This window comes from Pezoporus occidentalis, unplaced genomic scaffold (assembly GCF_034315485.1).
Source record: "Pezoporus occidentalis ecotype Australia unplaced genomic scaffold, CSIRO_AGI_Poc_V1 ctg129, whole genome shotgun sequence".
In the NCBI taxonomy this organism is placed as follows: Eukaryota; Metazoa; Chordata; class Aves; order Psittaciformes; family Psittacidae; genus Pezoporus; species Pezoporus occidentalis.
This window is the reverse complement of record NW_026913092.1, coordinates 3,782,902-3,802,992: the sequence shown is the minus strand read 5'-3', so window position 1 is coordinate 3,802,992 and position 20,091 is coordinate 3,782,902. Positions and strand designations below refer to the sequence as shown.

Below are 20,091 nucleotides of genomic sequence, written 5' to 3'. Positions count from 1 at the left end.
ACAATCATTTGTTCCTCTGTATTCCAGAACACATCCTGACTTGCCTTATACGTTGTAGAATTTAATTAAGACAAAATAAATTCTGTTAGAATTTAAATATGTAGAAAGATATCTTAGGTCTGTAGGTTCTTACAGTGTCTAGATGTGTGTGTGTAGCTTTCAGCAAAGTGCATTATGTAAGGTAGTAGGAAGCATAATAGACGTTTTTTGTGTCACTCATCAGTTTTGTGATTTGTAATTGTAGAGACAATAACTCAAAAAATCTTTTATGTTAACTATTACTTTTAATTGTATGTTTTCACAACATGCTATAACTGCTGTAATTGGAAGTCTAGATCACTGCATGCTTTTTGCTAGGCCATTAATTGTGTCATTTATGAAACATTAATTTAATGTTTACTAAATAACAGAAACCAGATGAGAGATTTACTCTGGCCCATCCCTCCATCTCCCTTGCCATAAAGAAAGTATGACACCAACCTCATAGACTTGCTATTAATCTTATACGAATATATTTTTGCTTCTTTAATAGGTTGATTTGGTAAATATTGGGAGCTCAGACATTGTGGATGGAAATCATAAGCTGACCCTTGGTTTGATCTGGAATATAATTCTCCACTGGCAGGTGAGTGGTACTGCTTCTTACTTTTCATGAAGTACCTTTATTCCACTGATCTTATTTCCCGTTATTATATAGGCACAACCTACAAAGTAAACATAAGCATTGCAAATAATGTCCTCAATCTGCAAGTTTTATGGAAGTCTGTTTACATTTTGTCTAGAATATTAAGAAACTTAAGAAGATAAAATAGTTGTTAGAGCATTAGGAGCAGGCCTTTTGATTCTTTTTTTCCCAGTCAGATGTTGCAAGAGAATATATAATAAAATTATTGTTAGAAAAATGGATAGGAAAAGCCAACATGAATGTATAGCTTTCATAGTCAGTTTTGTTTTTAATATCTTAAAGAGAGTGACTTTTATATTTTAACAAAATAATAATTACTTTTTTTGCTTTTCATTGCTGGCCCATCCTTCCAAGAATTATTTTTAGAACACTAAAAAGATGTGACTCTGACAATTTATTGAAGCAGATGTGGTTTATTTACCTTCCTTTCTCTTTAGAAAGTGGGGGAAGCTTATGGTACAGATCTTATAAGAAACGTGGTAGATGAAGACACTTAAGTAAATAAATTCTGACACAGCAGTAAAATCAAAATTAAGAAAAGAACTAGCATACAGATGCTCTGAGTGTGTTTTTATATGAATCTGGGCTTAAGAGTCTGTCCATTTGTGCTGGCTCTGTTTCCCAAGCAATAATCTACAAGTTTTTCATAGCATTACAAGCAAAAATGGTGAGAAACAAAACCTAGAAGCCCTTATATTAAAAACTAAACACTTCTATTAAAAAATCATGTTCATCATTCACTGAAGTAGGAAACTTTTTCTTTTTTTTTTTTTTCTAGTTTTACAGGACATGTTGTAGTGAAAGCAACAGAGAAAAGCTGCTAAGTAAGTCATAGCCGAAATACTGACTTTCTTCAGGAAAAAAAAAAAAAAAAAGGCAAAATCATAGTCATTTACATAAGGCAAATATTTCAGTGCGGTGCTGAGAACAACTCTTCTGATCACAGCTTTCCATTTGACATTTTGGAAGTCGTCTTGGTGGTTTCTGTGTTGCCCTTTTCTCCCATTCTGTTCAAAATTGAGTCTTTTTTTACTGCCGTAGTATTGGTCCATTCCCCAGGAAAAGCAAGTATTTCTATTTTGTGGAAGTCAGACTTTTCTATACCTTAAAGCCTTTTTTCCTGCCAGGAAATACTACATTAGAGTGGAGCAGTAACAAACAAATTACTATCAGAGGTCATCTGCAACTCATTTGCAAGAAGCAGATTTTACTGGACGTGATGTGTAGTTTCTTAACCTGGATGCTGAGGGAGCTTATTCATCCAAAAGCTCTTCAAGCTGACATGAGCATGTGTCTTCCTACTACTGTTCATCGTAAATGAGAAGCCTTCAAAGAGCTTCCTTCTATCCTCAGTGTCAGCCAGCACTTCCCTGCTCAGACACTGATCTTTCTTCAGGACCCAGCCATCCTGCAGGCAGCATGGTGCTTTGCCTGCAGCAGTGTGGCATAGTGTAGCACTGTGCTCTGTGGTGCCACCAAGGTACCAGATGGGAGGGTCGGCATTCTCTCTCTGGGTGCCCAGGAGGACAAGGTGACTTTAATTGTAGAAGTAGAGTTTTCCACCATTTCTCATTGAATAGGAAGTGACCCCAACGTTGAGGATGAGATCATACCTGGATGACCATGAGCCAACACTGTGCCCTTGTGGCCAAGAAGGCCAATGGCATCCTGGAGTGTATTAGAAGGGGGGTGGTTAGTAGATCGAGAGAGGTCCTCCTCCCCCTCTACTCTGCCCTGGTGAGGCCGCATCTGGAATATTGTGTCCAGTTCTGGGCCCCTCAGTTCAAGAAGGACAGGGAGCTGCTGGAGAGAGTCCAGCGCAGGGCAACGAAGATGATTAAGGGAGTGGAGCATCTCCCTTATGAGGAAAGACTGAGGGAGCTGGGTCTCTATAGTTTAGAGAAGAGGAGACTGAGGGGTGACCTTATTAGTGTATATAAATATATAAAGGGGGAGTGTCACGAGGATGGAGCCAGGCTCTACTCAGTGGTAAACAATGATAGGACAAGGGGTAATGGGTACAAACTGGAACGCAAGAGGTTCCACTTAAACTTGAGAAGAAACTTCTTCTCAGTGAGGGTGACGGAACAGTGGAACAGGCTGCCCAGGGAGGTTGTGGAGTCTCCTTCCCTGGAGACATTCAAAACCCACCTGGACACATTCCTGTGTAACATTATCTAGGTGTTCCTGCTCCGGCAGGGGGATTGGACTGGATGATCTTTTGAGGTCCCTTCCAATCTCTAGCATACTGTGATACTGTGATACCTTTTTACTTCAGTATTTTAAATGCCTACCTTTCTTTGATCTTCATCATTCCCACAATTCATCTTTGACTTTCAACAACTAGGACACAGAGTGGTCCATCTTTTATCACAAAGTAGCTTCTGCACTGAATGTTGTTCTTCAGCTCATATCATATGCAGAGCAATTCAAGTGGCGTAGTAGTGAAATTATATACTCCATGAGGAAATAAGCAACAATAAGCTTAAATAAGTTTAAATTGTATCTTAGTATTTTAAAGACGTTTAAATCTTTACAGTATATGTGGAGAAAGCAGTGATTTAAAATTGGAAAATAAATTATAGAATTCTTAATAGAAATTTTGTGTGCTCTTTCAGTAGTAAAGAAATTGCTAAGAAATATATATTCCACTGTGTTATGTCCAATGTTAGGGTAATATTTTTAGAAGCCCTCAGGATTAATGGCTTTTTGTAAAATAATAACTAGCTCAGCTTTCCTTAATGAAAAAGGAACATTAACTATTCATTAAAAAAAATTAAAATTTAATCATATGCAGTACCCTTTCAATGCATGCAATGAAATTCACTTTTCATCCAAGTGCATGTATGGAAATATAGTTTGCACATTTAAGTCAAAAATGTTATCTACCATGCACGTTTATTTTTGCCTTGGTACTTATTTCAACTCTGTCAGTGAGAGAAGAATGTTTTTCATCATTTTACCAGCTTTTGCAGTAGTGTATCCCATTAACCAAGGATGTATTTCCAGAGCAAAGAAAACCAAAAGGAAAAAGACTTAGTTGGAATGAGCCCTGTGTCCATAAGTGATGGAAACAAATGTGCCATCTCTGTTCATGCATGGAATGCTTCGTGTGGCACAGGGATAAATGTACTGAATGCATCAGCAATGGTGACCAACAAGTCAATATCCGTTGTCTGTAATCATTCAGACTTAGCTGCTATTGTTATACTATGACACCAAGTATGTACTTTAATTATTAAGGAAGTTTTTCTTTAAGGCTTAAATCTAAGCAACTCAAGGGATTTTGTGCAAGAAAAAAAAACACAACACAAAGGCAGTTTCTAATGAGTAAGTTCAATCACTGATGACATTCTGCTTCTTATTGCAGGTCAAAGATGTAATGAAAAACATCATGGCTGGACTGCAGCAGACAAACAGTGAAAAGATTCTGCTGAGCTGGGTCCGCCAATCGACTCGTAATTACCCACAGGTCAATGTTATCAATTTCACCAGTAGCTGGTCTGATGGATTGGCATTTAATGCACTGCTCCACAGTCACAGGTAGGAAAACGAATGTTTCATTATTGCAGTGAGACTTGTAACAGATGGCTGTTACAGGGCTTGAGGTTGATGTGTCTATTATGTAGGGGTGTTTCAGAATTCTTTTAAATGGCTGCCTGTTTGCTTTGACTTGGGTGCTGTGTTGTTTGATGTCAGATTGAATCCTGAATCCTTTTGTGGAGGGAGAGGGTCTGAGGTTTTCACAGCACAACTGAATATACTCAGTTCAGATCCTTTTTGGGAATTCCAGTGTATATATACCAAGCAGGTAGTCTTAATGAGTACAGGCTTGGCAGCTGGTGAGAAGAGCAAAGGATAGATCCAAACCCAAGCCTTTGAGGTTGATGTAGAAGGAGATTTTCCTGTGGAGACTTGGAAGCAGGAAAGGTAGTGTTTGTTGAAAGCCTTTGACAGTTGTTGGTTTAAAAGTATGGATTTGTCTCAAAGGGACACAGCTGGAGAAAGTAGCCTTTGTTTTGAAAACCTTTCATGTTTTTCCCAGCTGATTTGAGTTTTCACCCTCCCTCAGCAGTTGCCTTGTTCTAGTCTATGCTGTATAAACCCCTGCCTTTTGAGGTTCAAAGTTCTCTGGTAGTTGTGTGTACTTGGCTTAAGGAAGACAGTGAAGGCCAGTCTATCTTAAAGGACTAGTTGCAGCTACTAATTTTGAAGCAGTACTTGTTTTTCCAATATGGTAAGCCTCCTGATCTCTTTTCTCCTACTTCTGTACTGCTCTCCCAAAGGGGGGTTGTGCTGCAAGGTAGCTGACTGTTCCAAATTATCAGTGAGTTGAATTTTTGAACAGCTAAATAGGTCTGGTCTGTTTATTAAGAGACAACAGGGATGTACAAGAAAGATATTAGTACAAGTCAGGCCGTTTTTTCCATATTTTTTTTTATTTGCGTTGCTTAAAATAAGGCAAAGTACTAAAAGCATAGTCTGAGACAATCTATGCCTTCCAACTTAACCAGTGAAGAACTATAGGTACTACTTTCAAAAATTTTCACTGGATCATGTGTTTGTTTCTGATTGAAACTATCTGGTTAAGTCTACTGCTGTTGTAGTCCAAAGATTTAACACTGATGGCTATGCCTTACACAACCATCCCGGCACAGTAGGCATCTCCTGCTGGGAGTTCTTTTTCACTTTGCATATGCCTGGGAGTTTTAAGATCTGAGTGAGCTAAGGTTCAGGAACTTTCAATTACAGGTGTTGTTTCCTTTCAGTTAGGAAGGAGGTATATCTTAAGGAAGAATTTATTATACTCTGAAAGGGCATTGTGTATGTTTTTCGCCTACATTCAATATTTACAACATTAACAACTGTCTTTCCCACCATCCTGCTGTTACTCATTGATTCATTCACACCTTCTTGGTGTTGGTGCAAGTGTTTATGCAGGTATTAGGAGAACTGCATTTGGGGAGCTAAATAAGAAAAGAATTGAAGTATAGTGACTGTGTCACTAGCTTTTGATAACTACTTTATTTGTTGGTCATTCATTAAAATGTGGTTTGGTGTTTTTTTGTCAAACCCTCTCTAAAGTTACTTTTTTCGTTATTTCCTTTTGATGACAATTTCTCATTTTAATTTGCTCTCTTATAAGTGGTATCATTCTGATTGACCTGAATATAAGAACATAATTATCCTGTAGAAATGAATGAATCTCTATCTTTCTAAAGATGTTATTCTATAATTGTAGATGATTTAAGAAAAAAAAAAAAGGCAGAATTGTGTGGGATGCTCTTCTGTCTGCATCACTTAGATTTGCAGAAGCTCTCACAGTGTGGGAGCATGCACATAATTTCTGTGGGCATTAATACTTTTTCAATTTCCTGAAACACTGTCTGTACACAGACTTATTAAGTGGGAAAATGATGCTTTTAGCTGTCATGGTTTAACCCCAGCCAGCAACTAAGAACCATGTGGCTGCTTGTTCACTCCACCTTGGCATGATGGGGGAGAGAATCAGAAGAGTGAAAGTAAGAAAACTCATGGATTGACAGACAGTAAAATAAGTAAAGCAAAAGTCATGCATGCAAGCAAAGCATTCATTCACCATTTCCAAGCTCAGGCAGGTGTTCAGCCATCTCCAGGAAAGCAAGGCTTCATCATGGGTAACAGTTACTTGGGGAAACAAATACCATCACTCTGAATGTGCCCCCCCCCTTCATTCTTCTGTCCTAGCTTTGTATGCTGAGCATGACCCCATATGGTCTGGGATATCCCTTGGTCAGTTGGGGTCAGCTGCCCCAGCTATTTTCCCTCTCAACAAATTGTGCAACCCCAGTCCACTTGCTGGGGGGGGGGGAGTGAGGAGCACCTCAAAATTCTGAAAAACAGCTATGCTGAAATTACATTGATTAATTAATTATTACTGTAGACTCAAACACTAAAACCAGTAGTATTTTATGACATTGTCATTACCTTGATTTAATTTTCAGCAAATCAGTGAAGCAGAAGGCCAAAGCAGTGGCACATCTTTTCAGCCAGACATAATATCAGGCTGCCTGTTTCCTGATCGGGGTATCTGATACTCAGATATTCAGATGACATACTGTACAGGGCCATGTAGTATCATGTGTTTGAATTCAGTAGTGGGAAATTCCTTTTTGTCCCTATCTTCAAGAAGAGCTCAGGAAGTCTGAAGGGAGGCTTTTATTCAGGAGCAGTTCCTAGTTGGGGAAGGCAGTTGTCTGCCTGAGCCACATTGGGATTATCTAAACAAATACCTAAGTGTCTGTATGCCATACTTTATGCACTGCTGTGTTCAGTTCAGTGTAAAGTTCACCAGTTGTGACCACTCATGTACATGCTCGCTAAAATTTATGCACTTTATTTAGGTTTTCTAAAGCAGGGCTGCAAAATTTAAGTTCTTCTTGTCTTCTTAACTCTTTTTGTGTCTGCTGCCATAAATCTTACTGCCATAAATAACTTTCTACTTAGTGGATTTCACTTCAACAGAAGTGAAAAAAAATTACTCCACAGAGTCTTATCTCCTGCCCAGTAGTTAATATACTCATCTGGGAAACAGCAAGTGTGCATTCAGATTCCCTAAGACAAGTCTCCAAGACATACCAGTTGTTGTCTTCTCAGCTTTAATCACTAAGTTCTTCTGTACAAGTCTCAGAGGAAGACCTAATGTCCTCTGAAACCTTGAGTCAGTAATTTTTAAGATGATCTCCTGTGCTTAGTGTGTCCTCCGTATTGATGTTTGGTCACTTTGCACTGCTTGCTTAGTTTGCAGGAGTACTGAATTGCTCTTCAAGATTCAAGATGCGATCAATAAAATAGGTACATTAAGACACCAAGTGTTCAGAAGTACCTATCACTATCATATAAGAATAAAATATCTTCTCTAAGAAGCACTGATGCCTAATTTAGTCACCCTAAAATACAGGTATGTAGCTGCTGAGTGTCAGTGTCTAGGCTTCATGCCCATAGAAGACAGTTGATCAACACCGGTTTACATGAAATCTCAGAGAAACCTGGTGTCTCACACATCCTGTGCTTTATTAATATTTTGTGGTGTATGTACATAGAATGACAAGCCCTCTGAAGGCAAACACTTTTGAATTTAGCTTCTCTGTTTTCCCTGATTGATTTTCTCTTTCCCCAGTTTTCCTGTTCTACTTCTTTCTCTTCCAGTTCCTTTTCTCCATAAAGTTTGGTCTAGATGTTATCTCTTTTTTCAGTCTTCCTCTGAGTTTATTCCTCTGTATTTCTTTGATTCAGTTTTTCCATTGTCTTTTTCCTCCTTTATTACTGTCCTTTTCTACAATATCTCTCTTTGTTCTCAGCAACATTTTGTGTTGAAATGGGCTCTTGAAGAAAAACAAGAACTTGTTGCTCTAATTGTCAGAACAGCTGTGGTTGTCTTTCTGATTACTTAGAAAATAACCTACTACATATATAATATCCATTGGTGAAAAAATTCATTTTGCAGATTTAAAATTTATGTTCCTCATTCCTGAAACTTAAGACTTGCATGATTTAATTGTCAAAAACAGTATTTACTGCAAATAGTAGCTTCTTTTTTTGACTCTGAAGTTTTTGAGTTTAGCCTTTCCTTCAAGTGGATTTCAGAAGCCATAAGCCCTCTGCATTGACCCTTAGGCTGTAATTTGTTTCCACAGTCCTCGTCACCTTTAGATATGCTCAGGAATGGAAGCAGAATTAGTCAGAAAAAATGGCTAGCCATAGTATGAAAATCAGGTATGATAACGAACTCGTATGAGGACCTCGAGCCTCGTGTGTGTATTTTTCTGCCAATTTTAGCATTATTCCTAGCCTGTCTGCTACCAATCCTCTCCTCAAAAGAAAGAAAAAAAAAAAAAAGTGAGGAAGATTTCCTGGTGGCATTAAAATAATTTATTTTTGACATCTAAAGGAATCAGTCTCTCACAATATGCAAACATTCCGTTTTCTTTTCCAAACTCAGTCCTATTTAATTTACTTTTAAAACCAGTGATTCATAATACTTCTGTGGTATAATGCTAAGCATGGTATTTTGGAATAAAGTAATAAGCTGTTAAAATCAGTTCCTACATGCTGTAGTTAGTACGTATCTAAATCACATTAGTATTTTTACAATAAGATTTTTCTTTTTAAAAATAATTAAAGATTTTTTTTTTATATCTATATATAACTGTTTCGAAATATACACCACACTCTAATTTCTGTGTTGCCTCATCTGAAATACTGGCTGAGTGCTCAAGTTTTTCAGTTGTAATTTACAGATTAAGATTGTAACTTAATCTGCTCTAACTAATAGATGTAGTTAACATTTTATGTCTTAGTTTTGATGTTAACACACTCTGGAGTTGCTACTAACAATATATTCCATTTGTCCATCTAAAATTTGAAAAAAGAAGAAAACAAGCAAACAAACCTTCAGCCTCTCTTACTTCATATTAATGTGTTTTTCTAATTGTATCATTCAGTTTGATTTCTAAACAGTATTTACCTGTTTCAGCATAAAGTATCCAGGCTGAGTGATTGTGTGAAGCATTTAAGGATGGGCACTGCATTATAGAAGATGTCATTATATTCCTCATTGTCACAGTGGAGGTCCTTAATTGTCCAGGAATAAACACATTGGAAAGTTGTTATACCTTGACCTTTTTTCTCTTTATAGCACTGTTATATTTTAGTTATTTGCACTCCAAAAATCTCCTAGATAGTACTAAATCTTCTTCATTCATGGTTCAGGTGTAAAAAGCTCAGGAATGGTGCAGAAAAGAGTTAAGGCAGTCTTGTTGAATTCCTACAATATTTGTGGACAAGCACAATGACTCCAACCCTGAAATTCCTTAGACTTCTGAAATGTGGAAGCCTTTAATGCTGTTAAGAGGGGGATACTGGTTTTACATGAATCACCAGAAAGATCTAATATGTTTCCTTTTACTTTGATGGTTGATAATAATAACTACATGCCTTAAATAATAAAGCAAAATCAAAACAATCCCTATCCTTTAAGTGGTGATATTTTCGTTTCTCTTACATGTTTCCAATGACGGGTAGGTGGCTTTTTGTTTGGTTTGGTTTGGTTTGGTTGGTTGGTTTGGGGTTTTATTAGAGATTCAGAGAGTAGTGGGGAATTTGTATCTGGATGAATATTCCCAGCACCTCCTTGAAAGAATTAAAAGAAAGAGATTAGCTTGAAGGACTAACTACATAGACATACACTTTGTGAGAATCTTACTCTCAGTGGGAAGCTTTATGTTTTATAGTCTTTTAACCCACCATTTCCTTGTTTGCAGCTGTTTTGTTCTGATCAGATATTTCTGATGCCCTTTCTCTGTCGTTATACGAAAGTGGTTACTTTGAGTAGATATTCTCATTTGTATAATCATCATCTTCCTATTTAGAATCTTTAGCAATTGCTTTTAATACTGAATGTGAGGAACAGTGGAACACAGGTTACTTGACAAAGCTACAAAGGGCACATCAGTGAGCCCATAGTGCGAATTTTCAGAAGATAAGCTTCCTTATATGGTTCCTTGAATGGTATATTTTGCATTGAACTGAATAAACAAGGCAGCAGATGTGGCATAACACCATCATCCTAGGAATATAAGGAAACTAAAATATTTTTCTAGGGAAGAGAGGGCAGTCCTGCTATAGCTGAAACTCCCTACTTCAGGCTCCAGATAACAGAGTGCTTTCCCTGTTTGCCTCTTGCAATCTTTTTTCTCCAGCTGGGTATGAGAGAGAGCTTTCCCTCTTTAACTTTGTTGAGGCCTTTGTTCTTTTCCCCCAGCACTTTAATCAGGATTTTGAAGTGGGAACAGGTGGCATTCCTTAGCTTCCTCCTTGCTTCTTTGAAATGCTTGAACTTAGGCCAGGTGACTACCTGAGAAATGAGCACTTTACTGTAGCTGTGTTTGCTTCAAGGTGTCAAGGTGAGGGGAGAAGGAAAATGGCATCAAAAAGAGATCCTGGATAGAAGCAGAAGTTTGTCTTCAGTAAGCTAAAGGAAAAATAGAAGTAAAAGCAATGGTATGGCGAGTTACAAAAGTATTTTTATTGTAATAAGTCAGTAGGTTACATGCTAGTTACTAGATGTTGATTTAATTGTGAAAGACCTGAAGATATATAACAAAAATCTTGTACAAATAAAACTACAGTAACAAGCCTGCAGCTTTTCTGTTGAAAAGGAGTTAGTGACATTTATGATCTAAATGTGGTGCCTTTTTGCATACACAGTAATTATATAGTTATATGTATATTATATAAAGGTTGCTGTTTTAAAGGTTTGTGATACTTTAGAAATGAGTCACTTCGGAAATTCTGAAGAAATGAAAGCAATGCTTCCCATGATGTTAAAATATCTTCTAAATGTATCACCTCCTTCCTTCAGAATTCTCCCTCAGGAGTGTATGCATTGTTTCTCTTAGTTTTCTTGAATGTGCACCTTTGTAAAATTCATTACCTCTTCAGGTTTCACTGCCATATGCATCTTATATGGATTAACTTCAGGTTCATATGGCGAAAAACTAATTTGAATGAATAAATATGGTCTTTAGTAAGTAAAGAAAGCAAAACCCAGAAATTCACTGCTTATAAACTCTTGTGGGGGTTATTTGGTCATAATATCTATATTGGCACTAGTGAAAATTAATTTTCCATTTTTTACAAAGATTTAGCAGGTAGTCTTTGAGGAAAAATCAGAGTAAACTTTGAAGCTAATCTTGAAATTATCGTTGGTAGGGCTGTGGCTAGGAACAGAGTACTGCGGTGGGATGGAGTTACTGGTCACTGTTGTCTGCCATCTCTGAGCTTTGTTTTGTTGCTTGCTTTAAACTGGATGGTAACCTCTTCTTTTTAGGGGTAACTGTGTTTTGTCTTATCAATTACTATCATTTCTGCATCTGTCTGGATTTGTTTAGCCTTAATATACTCCAGATTCAGTTCTCTTACCCTGCCTGTTCTGTTTCCACTATGAATTATATAATTGGTAGGGAAAAAAAAAAAAGTCCCTTTTAGACTCTGAGCAACTGTTTTCCTTGCTAATATATTTTGAAGTATTCAGGTTTGCTCACACACACACACCATTTTAATTTTTTTTTTCTCCTTTTTTCTCTTTTCTCTTTCTGCTAGTTATAGGAATGAACTGCAGGTACAAAAGTTGCCTTGTGCTTGATATAAATTTTGATTTTACTTAAAAAAAACTTCTCAACTGAAGCCTTCAATCCTTTCAGTTTGGGTTCTCCATGATCTTGTAAACTAACACATGCTCAGGAACTAATACAAGATCAGTGCTGCTTCAGCTGATCAGTGTGTGTGCCTAGATGGAGTTCAGCATGTTCTAACTTCTTTGAACATACATATGCTTGTATGTATTCAGGGAGATGAGTGAAGACTGCTAGTTGTATCCCCTTGGCTTTACTCCCTGTCAAAGATGAACCAAAATACAGATGTGAGAACAGATTTCCTCTATCTTTGTACAATTTGAACAGTATGGAGAGAGCAAATGAAGGAGGACAATTGGTATTCTATTTTTTTCTCTATTTCATACTTATTCAACCCTGCTTTTAAAATTTCCCTTAGAAAGCTAATAATAGTTATTTGAAATTATGTTTTGATGTTGTTTAATGGATTTTTTAATGTTATTTGCCATATAGTACAACTCAATCTTCTAAACTGTAATATGTCCTGCAATAATACTTGGCAGTGTTGCCAGATAAATATACCCAGCAAATATCCAGATGCATTGCACTGAGAAGCTAAAGCTTCAAGCTGACGTTATGACACTTTACCCTAGTGATGGTGCTACTGAAATGTGTATAGCTAAGTATTCTTTCAAAGGGAAAATCTGGAGAATTAAATTGCTGGAGTTTGAAGTTTTATGGTGTTTTTAATTAAGTTGGTGTTTGTCAGAGCTGAGTTGCAGTAGTTCGCTATATAATTTTAAGTTGGTTTAGAATCTGTGCTATGTACAATTGTAATAAAATTCATAAGAAACCTGTCAATGACTTACTAAAGCTTACTACTTCTTGTTTAGCTGTGTCTTAAAGGAGTCATGGGTTAAGCCCAGCCAGTAACTCAAAACCACGCAGCCGCTCGCTCACTCCCACCTCTTCCTCCCCCTCTCCCAGAGGAATGGGAAGGAGAATCAAAAGAATGTAGCTCCCACGGCCTAAGATGAGAACAGTCCAGTAACTAAGGTGTAACACAAACCACTGCTGCTACCACCAATAATAATGATAAGGGAAATAACAAGGGGAGAGAATAAAACCGTTCACCACCTGCTGTTGGATACCCAGCCCAACCGAGCAGTGATCTAGCCCTTCCGGGTAACTGCCCCCAGTTCTACATCCTGGGCATGACATGCTGTGGTATGGACTATCTCTTTGGCTAGTTTGGGTCAGGTGTCCTGTCTCTGCTTCCTCCCAGCTTCCCCTCCTCCCTTGCAGAGCATGAGACTCACAAAGTCCTTGGTCAGAGTAAACATTACTGAGCAGCAACTAAAAACATTGGTGTTATCAGTGCTGTTCCCAGGCCGAAAGTCAAAAACACAGCGCTGCACCAGCTACTAAGAAGGAGAAAAAATGACTGCTACTGCTGAACCCAGGACAAAAGGGTTCAAATTTTTGCATCTGTAATAAGTGTAAGAAGAGAGATGCTCTGTATGCTCTACACAAGCACATGTATGTGCCATAGTCACATAGATCACAGAAGGTGTGATGATAATAGTCTTGGCCTATCTGAAAACATTAACTAGAAAATATATATATATGTTGGATGAAATGGAACATCTAAAATGTTATTATGATGACAGAGTTTTTTTTTAAAGATGAGTAAGACAATATTGTGTCATTCTTTAATGAAAATTCTAGATATCATTGTTCTTGCCCAGTGGAGTCCTGGCTGGTTAGAAGAAGGCATGTTCCTGTATATTAAATTTTATATCACCAAACAAGTTATGATCATGCAAAGATAACGTGCCACTCTGAGCAGCACAAGTGTAATTAGAACTTCAAACCAAATCCCTGCAGAAATTTTATTTTGGGGGGAGGTAGTCCTTTGGATGTAATCTCTTTCTTTCTTTGTCTTAAAAGCTTTTGCCACTGAATAATCTTTATATACCCTAGTCTCTGTAGCATTTGTGAAACACATCCTTGCAGGGCATTTAAAGAAAGTTATAATAGATAGATTTTTGGCAACTAAGTGGTCTTTCTGCTGAAGTTCATATATAAGTTTATGCATCCTATGCCGTATACCAGACAAAAAGTGTTAAATTTGGTGAGATTTAAGAATTTAAGAATATCTTTATGCCTGTATAGAAAGGTGTGTGAGTGTGGTAGGTTGACCCCAGTCAGCAGTGGAACTTCTCTCCCCATTCCACTGGGACAGGGAAGAGAATGGGAAAAGCAAAAGCAAGAAAACTCTTAAGTCAAAATAGAGAGAAGTTAATATGAAGGAAAGAATAATAGAAAAATAAGTAATGCAAAGGCAGTAACTCAGCATCTCCCACAAGCAGGCTGATGCCCAGACAGTCTTCAAGCAGCAGTGACCTTGGAAGACAAAACAGCCCTCTCCCCTCTTCCTTTACCCCAGTATTTATTGCTGAGCAAGTTATATATAGTCCATATATAGTTACATAGAGTATCCCGTTGGTCAGTTTAGATCACTTTTTCTAGCTATGTCCCACTGCTAGCCTTGTTGCATGGGGAAGGGAGAGGGGGGTGTAAGCATGGTTCAGCAAAAGCCAAACAACTGGTTTATTGTTAACACAGTTTTAACCACAAATCCCAAAGCACAGTGTCATATGGCCACTATGAAGAACATTAGCTCTGTCCCATTCATATCCAGTACAAGAAAGATGAAAAGTAATGTGCAGACATAATCTGGATTTTGAAACTGTTGGTATTTTAGTCTAAAAACCCATCCATGAGATCACAGACATAATGCATAATGACTAGAAACAGATTAACACCTTCCTCTAACACAGTTCCTCTATCTTCCCCTTCTGCTCCCAACCGAATTTAGTATTTTGAAGTTCTTCTTTATGTGGGAAGGAGAAAGCTCTATTTTTAATTAATGTTTAAGTACTTCTGCATAGAGAAGCAAAATAACTTAGAACAACTTAATTGTTAATATGTAAATCACTCCCCTCTCAGAAAAAGATTGGACAGCAAAGGTGAATAACTGGGAAATTGCTACTACATAAATGGCATTTTTTCCTTTGCTCTTCTGATGTTATTACAGTATAATGCAGTGAACATTTTTGCCATCTATTATAACTATGGTAGAATGTTTAAAATTACTTTTGAAATTAATAAAAATGTAAGTAAATCTGTCATGACTACTTGCACATTTTAATTTGTGTAAATAACATACTTGATTTATCGATGGCGAAGATTATGGTTCAGTGTTTTCTGATTTAAAACACTGTATCAGTCACAAACAGTGTAGTTGTTTTTCTTCATATTATATACAGATTAATTACAGAATACCTGATTAAACTTTTTTCCACAGTGCCTGATAAATTCTGAATATCCTACTGGATAGCTCTCAGATGAAATGCTGGAAATCACAATTTATTAACATAATTTATATTGCAAATAGTGCAACTCATAATACAAGGGCTCAGATTTGCGTATCTGACCTATAATTCAGATTTGGTTGGTCTGTCGTCTCCTGCAAGAACATTTAAATTGTGCTCTCGTACTTTTGCACCTACAAGCTAAAACCTATGATTGCACTACAGTTTTATGCTCATCTGAAAAGTGTGTGTTTTCCAAACATTTTGGTAAGAAAAGTGGCACGTGCAGCTATGCTGCATACATTCCCAGGTCATGATCACCATTAGGACGACTGGTTAAGGGATCAGGAGTGCAAGGGCCTTTAACACTGTTTCCCACAGCATGGAGAAACTGACTGCTTATGGCTTGGGCAGGCTAGATCAATGGACTGAAGCATTTGTATGAGGTTCAACAAGTCTAGTAAATGCCAGGTACTGCAAAGACTGTGACCTTCTCTTATGGTCACCAGAACCCCATGCAACACTACAGACTTGGGGGAAGAGTGGCTGGAAACATGCATAGCAGAAAAGGAGCTGGGGGTGTTGGTCAGCAGCCAGCTGAAAATGAGCCAGCTTGTGCCCAGGTGGCCAAGAAGGTCAGTAGAATCCAGGCTGTATCAGAAATTGTGTGGCCAACAGGACTAGGGAAGCAATTGTTCCCCTGTACTCGGCACTGGTGAGGCTGTACCTTCAATACTCTGTTTAGTTTTGTGCCCCTCAAAACAAGAAGGACACTGAGGTGCTGGGCCATGTCCAAAGGAGGGCAATGAAGCTGCTGAAGCATCTGGAGCACAAGTCCTGTGAGGAATGGCTGAGGGAACTGGGGTTATTTAGTCTGGAGAAAAGGAGGCTCAGGGGACCTTATCACTCTCTACAACAGCCTAGAAGGAGGTTGTAGTGAGGTGGTTGTCAGTTTCCTTTCAGGTAACAAGTGATTAGATTAAAGGAAATGGCTTCAAGTTTTGCCAGGGAGATTTAGTTCGGATATTAGGAAAGATTTCTTTACCAAAAGGATTGTCAACCACTGGAAAAGGCTGCCCAGTAAAGTGGTGGATTCACCGTCCCTGGAGGTATTTCAAAGACATGTAAATGTAACATTTAGGGGTATGGTTTAGTAGTGGATTTGGAAGTGCTAGGTTAGGTTTGGTGATTTTGAAGGTCTTTTCCAACCTAAATGATTCTACATTTATGAATTTTGAATCTATTTTAATTTGATATAACAGCAAGCTGGTAATCTTAGAAGCAATTACATGCTTAGAAATAGTAAGATGAAGAACTGGTGGCTGGAGAGAGAAGGAAGGCTGCAAAATTATCTCACCAGATATCTGTTCTGCTGGCCTGCGATATTCCTTCTCAAGCAGGTACTCTTTGGGCCTGCAGCAGGGGAACAAGTCCATGGTGGATATTTTGTGCAGTGACAGGAGCAGTGTTATGGGTGAAAATAGGTGATTTGAGGGTTATGGGCTGTTGGGACTTTGGTGAGAATAAGAAATGTGGTTAATGCGATGGTGATGAACATGGATGAATATAGGATGCAACCCCATTAGAAACCAAACTTCATTATTTCCTGATTGAACAAGTTCTTTCATTAAGAAAATTAAAAATTTGTAGCTGGTGCTGATGGATAGCCATTAAAATATGTAATTAAATCTAGTGCTAAAAAAAGAAGAAATTTACTGTTCCTCTTATTTTTGCTTTAGACCAGACCTGTTTGATTGGAACGCTGTTGCTTCTCAGCAGTCACCTGTGCAAAGATTAGACCATGCATTCAGCATAGCCAGGAAACACCTGGGCATAGAGAAACTCCTTGATCCTGAAGGTTAGTAGAAATTATATTCTTTCTCTAAGTGGAAAATCAATTTTTCCATGCATTTGATTGTAAATAATTTTTTTTTTTCTTTTTTTTTTTTTCCTCCTAAGAATTTAACTTTTGCAAGATAAATGATAAACTGAAGCAAAATACTTTATTTATGTTTTAATGTTACCCTTGTACTCTATGGAAATAGTTTAAGAACTGTCTGTATGTACATGCACTAAAGCTTTTTTATTTTTCCAGCTTTGGGAGTTTTAGTGCATATCCACTTAAAGGTATCTCAGTAAGAAGCTGATTTCTGTTTCAAGGATTTAGAGCATTTGCAGCTTTTATATCTTCTGGAAAGATCACAAGATCAAATTGCATTGAATATGTATTGAAAATGTGTATTCAAACCTTAGATACTTATTTCTTTAAAATTATTTATACATCTTCCGTATACTGAAATTTTATCAGGATGACATGATTCAAACCACTGTTTTACATGTTAAAGACCTGCCTATTTTACCTTAACTCTTTTTTTTACTTCCTTATGCAGTCATGTTTAAAAGGCTCCTTTTTGTTTAAAAAGGTTCCATGTTTTTCAATGATCCTTTTAATCTTGTGAATTTGTGTATATTCTCTACCGTACTTTCTACATTGCTGAGAGCCTAAGTATTTTTTCCTCAGAGAACATTCCTAAAGCAGTCTTTATTATAGGGTGATGTTGAAGAGTTGTCTTGTTTCCTTTCTATGTATGCATCTGTGTATATATATATATACACACAGACTGTCTGCTTCTACACTATATTCCATGTGGTACGTTTTCATGAAATTTCCTATTAAGACACTAATAAATGCAGTTTTCTATATGTTTGTGCTTTTCTCAGTGGCTCACCTCATGGTGAGTTTCTGATGGGAAGAGCCAGTATTTAACAAAATGCAAAAATGAATCTAAAACATAGCACTGGGTGTCTTAATCTTTAAATATAGTAGGGCATGTCTCAAGACTGAACTAATAACCCTGTATCCCCTATATTTCCTTTAGAGAAATATATAAAATTATATCGGTTTATGCTGTAGTCAAACATCATAAACCTCTCTGCTCTGTAACCTTACTGCTTTGTACAATGAAAATCTGTTAGAGGATATGATTTAAATCAAGGCAATTATATTTTGCTCTGTGTAGAATTAAACGAGAAGCATCTCGAGTGGTGCTCAAAATTGGAGGAACAAGTAAGATTTGAGAGTCGACGATGACCTCATAGGTGAAATCTCTGTGAGTGTCTCCTGAGTATCTGTCTTATGGGCAGACAAATAGTTCCCGTGTACCAGTAATATATGGAGTGTCTGTAATGGAACTTGTGGAGGAACTGCACAGTAAAACCAGTACAGCATTGTTAGCTAGTACACTGTGTTTCATCTCCAGGACAGAATTTGTGTGAATCACTGAATGGGAGGAACAGGCTTCATATGTGCTAAAGCATGAGATTCAGCTTGTAAACTCTGAATTGGACTGGAACTGAAAACTGGGTAGCACAACTGAACAGATATAGTCACAGTCCTTGCTATAACTGGTTTAACTTTCTTCTTAAAATAGATTAGTGCATAAATTGTTTTCTGTATGCAAAAGTCACTTTTGATTAGGCATTTTATTCTGGTTTTGGCAAAGATGCTTGCAGTTGTTTAGCCAGCAACTGAAAAACTCTTAAACATTGGTAGTTTTCCAAAAGTCTGCTGTAATTATTTGCTATTCAATGTTGTAAATCTTGGTGCTTGCCACCTACTTTTTTTTCTCCCCTCTACAAATGAAAAACTGCAAACTTTTTCCAGAGGAAAAGTAAGTTCTGTACATATTTGAAACCATATGAATTTATGAAATTATAACAATTTTGTTCATGATAATAAATCTTTTTCTAGACTGAAAAATGTAATTACTGGTATATATGTGTGTGAGGAACCTTGTTTGAAGGTACCAGCATAATATGTGTGTAATTTTACTTTGTCTATTCATCACCTCTCCTAATTAGATACTCAAATAACTCTTAATGGCATATTGTGTAAAAACAATCTATTCTCTGGCCTTTAAATTAATAAAAACTGCAAAGGGCTACTATATTAGAAGAAAAAGGGAATATGCATTCAGTGGTGAAATATTAGTGTAACAATATTTATCAAAACAGCACATGTAATTTGTGAACACTTTAAAATTTGGGTTTGTTAATTAAATGTTTGATGTCTCAGTATTTGGAATATATTATGTAGAAATGAAAAAAACAATTCAGTAAAGCCCTACTCTCCTGCCACCATACACAGTAGTCAAAAAAAGAAAAGGTTTAGGGGTTTTTGTTTGTGTTCTGAAGTTGCTGATGATTGATACATCTTGAAACAGATGATTAGGGAGTCCATCTTAGCAATTACATTTTGAAAAGTAAATATTTTTATTCAGCCAAATGTTTTTTTTCTAGGTTATGTATGAATAATATTCATTTGTTTCTGAGGTTGCTGATATTTCGAGTCTCTCCCATGAGAAGTAATCGGTTTGTTCTTGTGGCTGATATTTTAAGTCTATCTCATGAGCAACTTTTAAAACATTGTTTCAGAAGTTGATCTCCATTTCAGTCACCAAAGCAGTTAAGATATGGACTATGTTTAAGTATTTGCTTTAAAAGCTGTATTGTGTAAGTTAAAGCTATTGTATTTTGATTCATGCAAAGATGATTGCTCTTGCAGTTTTCCTCACCTATATTAACTGCTAGGAATGCTTTTTTCCATGAGCAGTATATCTTAAATTAGGCACTTGCCTTAGTTTTTAAGCAAGACAACTTGAACAAAAGCTACCCTAGTTGTTTGCATTTGCATTGATGATGCATGCATCTTAAAACCACATACAAAACCACTAGGTATATCCTGTAAAAGGTGGCTTCTGTGTCCTTTCATCAGCTTAAGAAATTCTTACTTTATACACAAGTAATAAAGTCGTTTGACAAAATTGTCTTGTTCCTGTTTTGATACATTGACTTTGTATCATCTTGTCTATGAAAC

General features: G+C 37.1%; 1 protein-coding gene across 15 annotated transcripts in view; it reads left to right on the top strand.

The window, feature by feature from the left end:
• The window catches only part of DMD (dystrophin), a 1,213,044-nt gene that overhangs the window by 381,424 nt on the left and 811,529 nt on the right, over positions 1–20,091 (top strand). For all 15 annotated transcript variants that reach the window (XM_062608089.1, XM_062608087.1, XM_062608095.1 and 12 more), the window contains exons 5-7: positions 533–625; positions 4,056–4,228; positions 16,955–17,073. In XM_062608089.1, the coding sequence (XP_062464073.1) occupies positions 533–625; positions 4,056–4,228; positions 16,955–17,073 (385 nt within the window). The remainder of the gene's footprint in view (positions 1–532; positions 626–4,055; positions 4,229–16,954; positions 17,074–20,091) is intronic.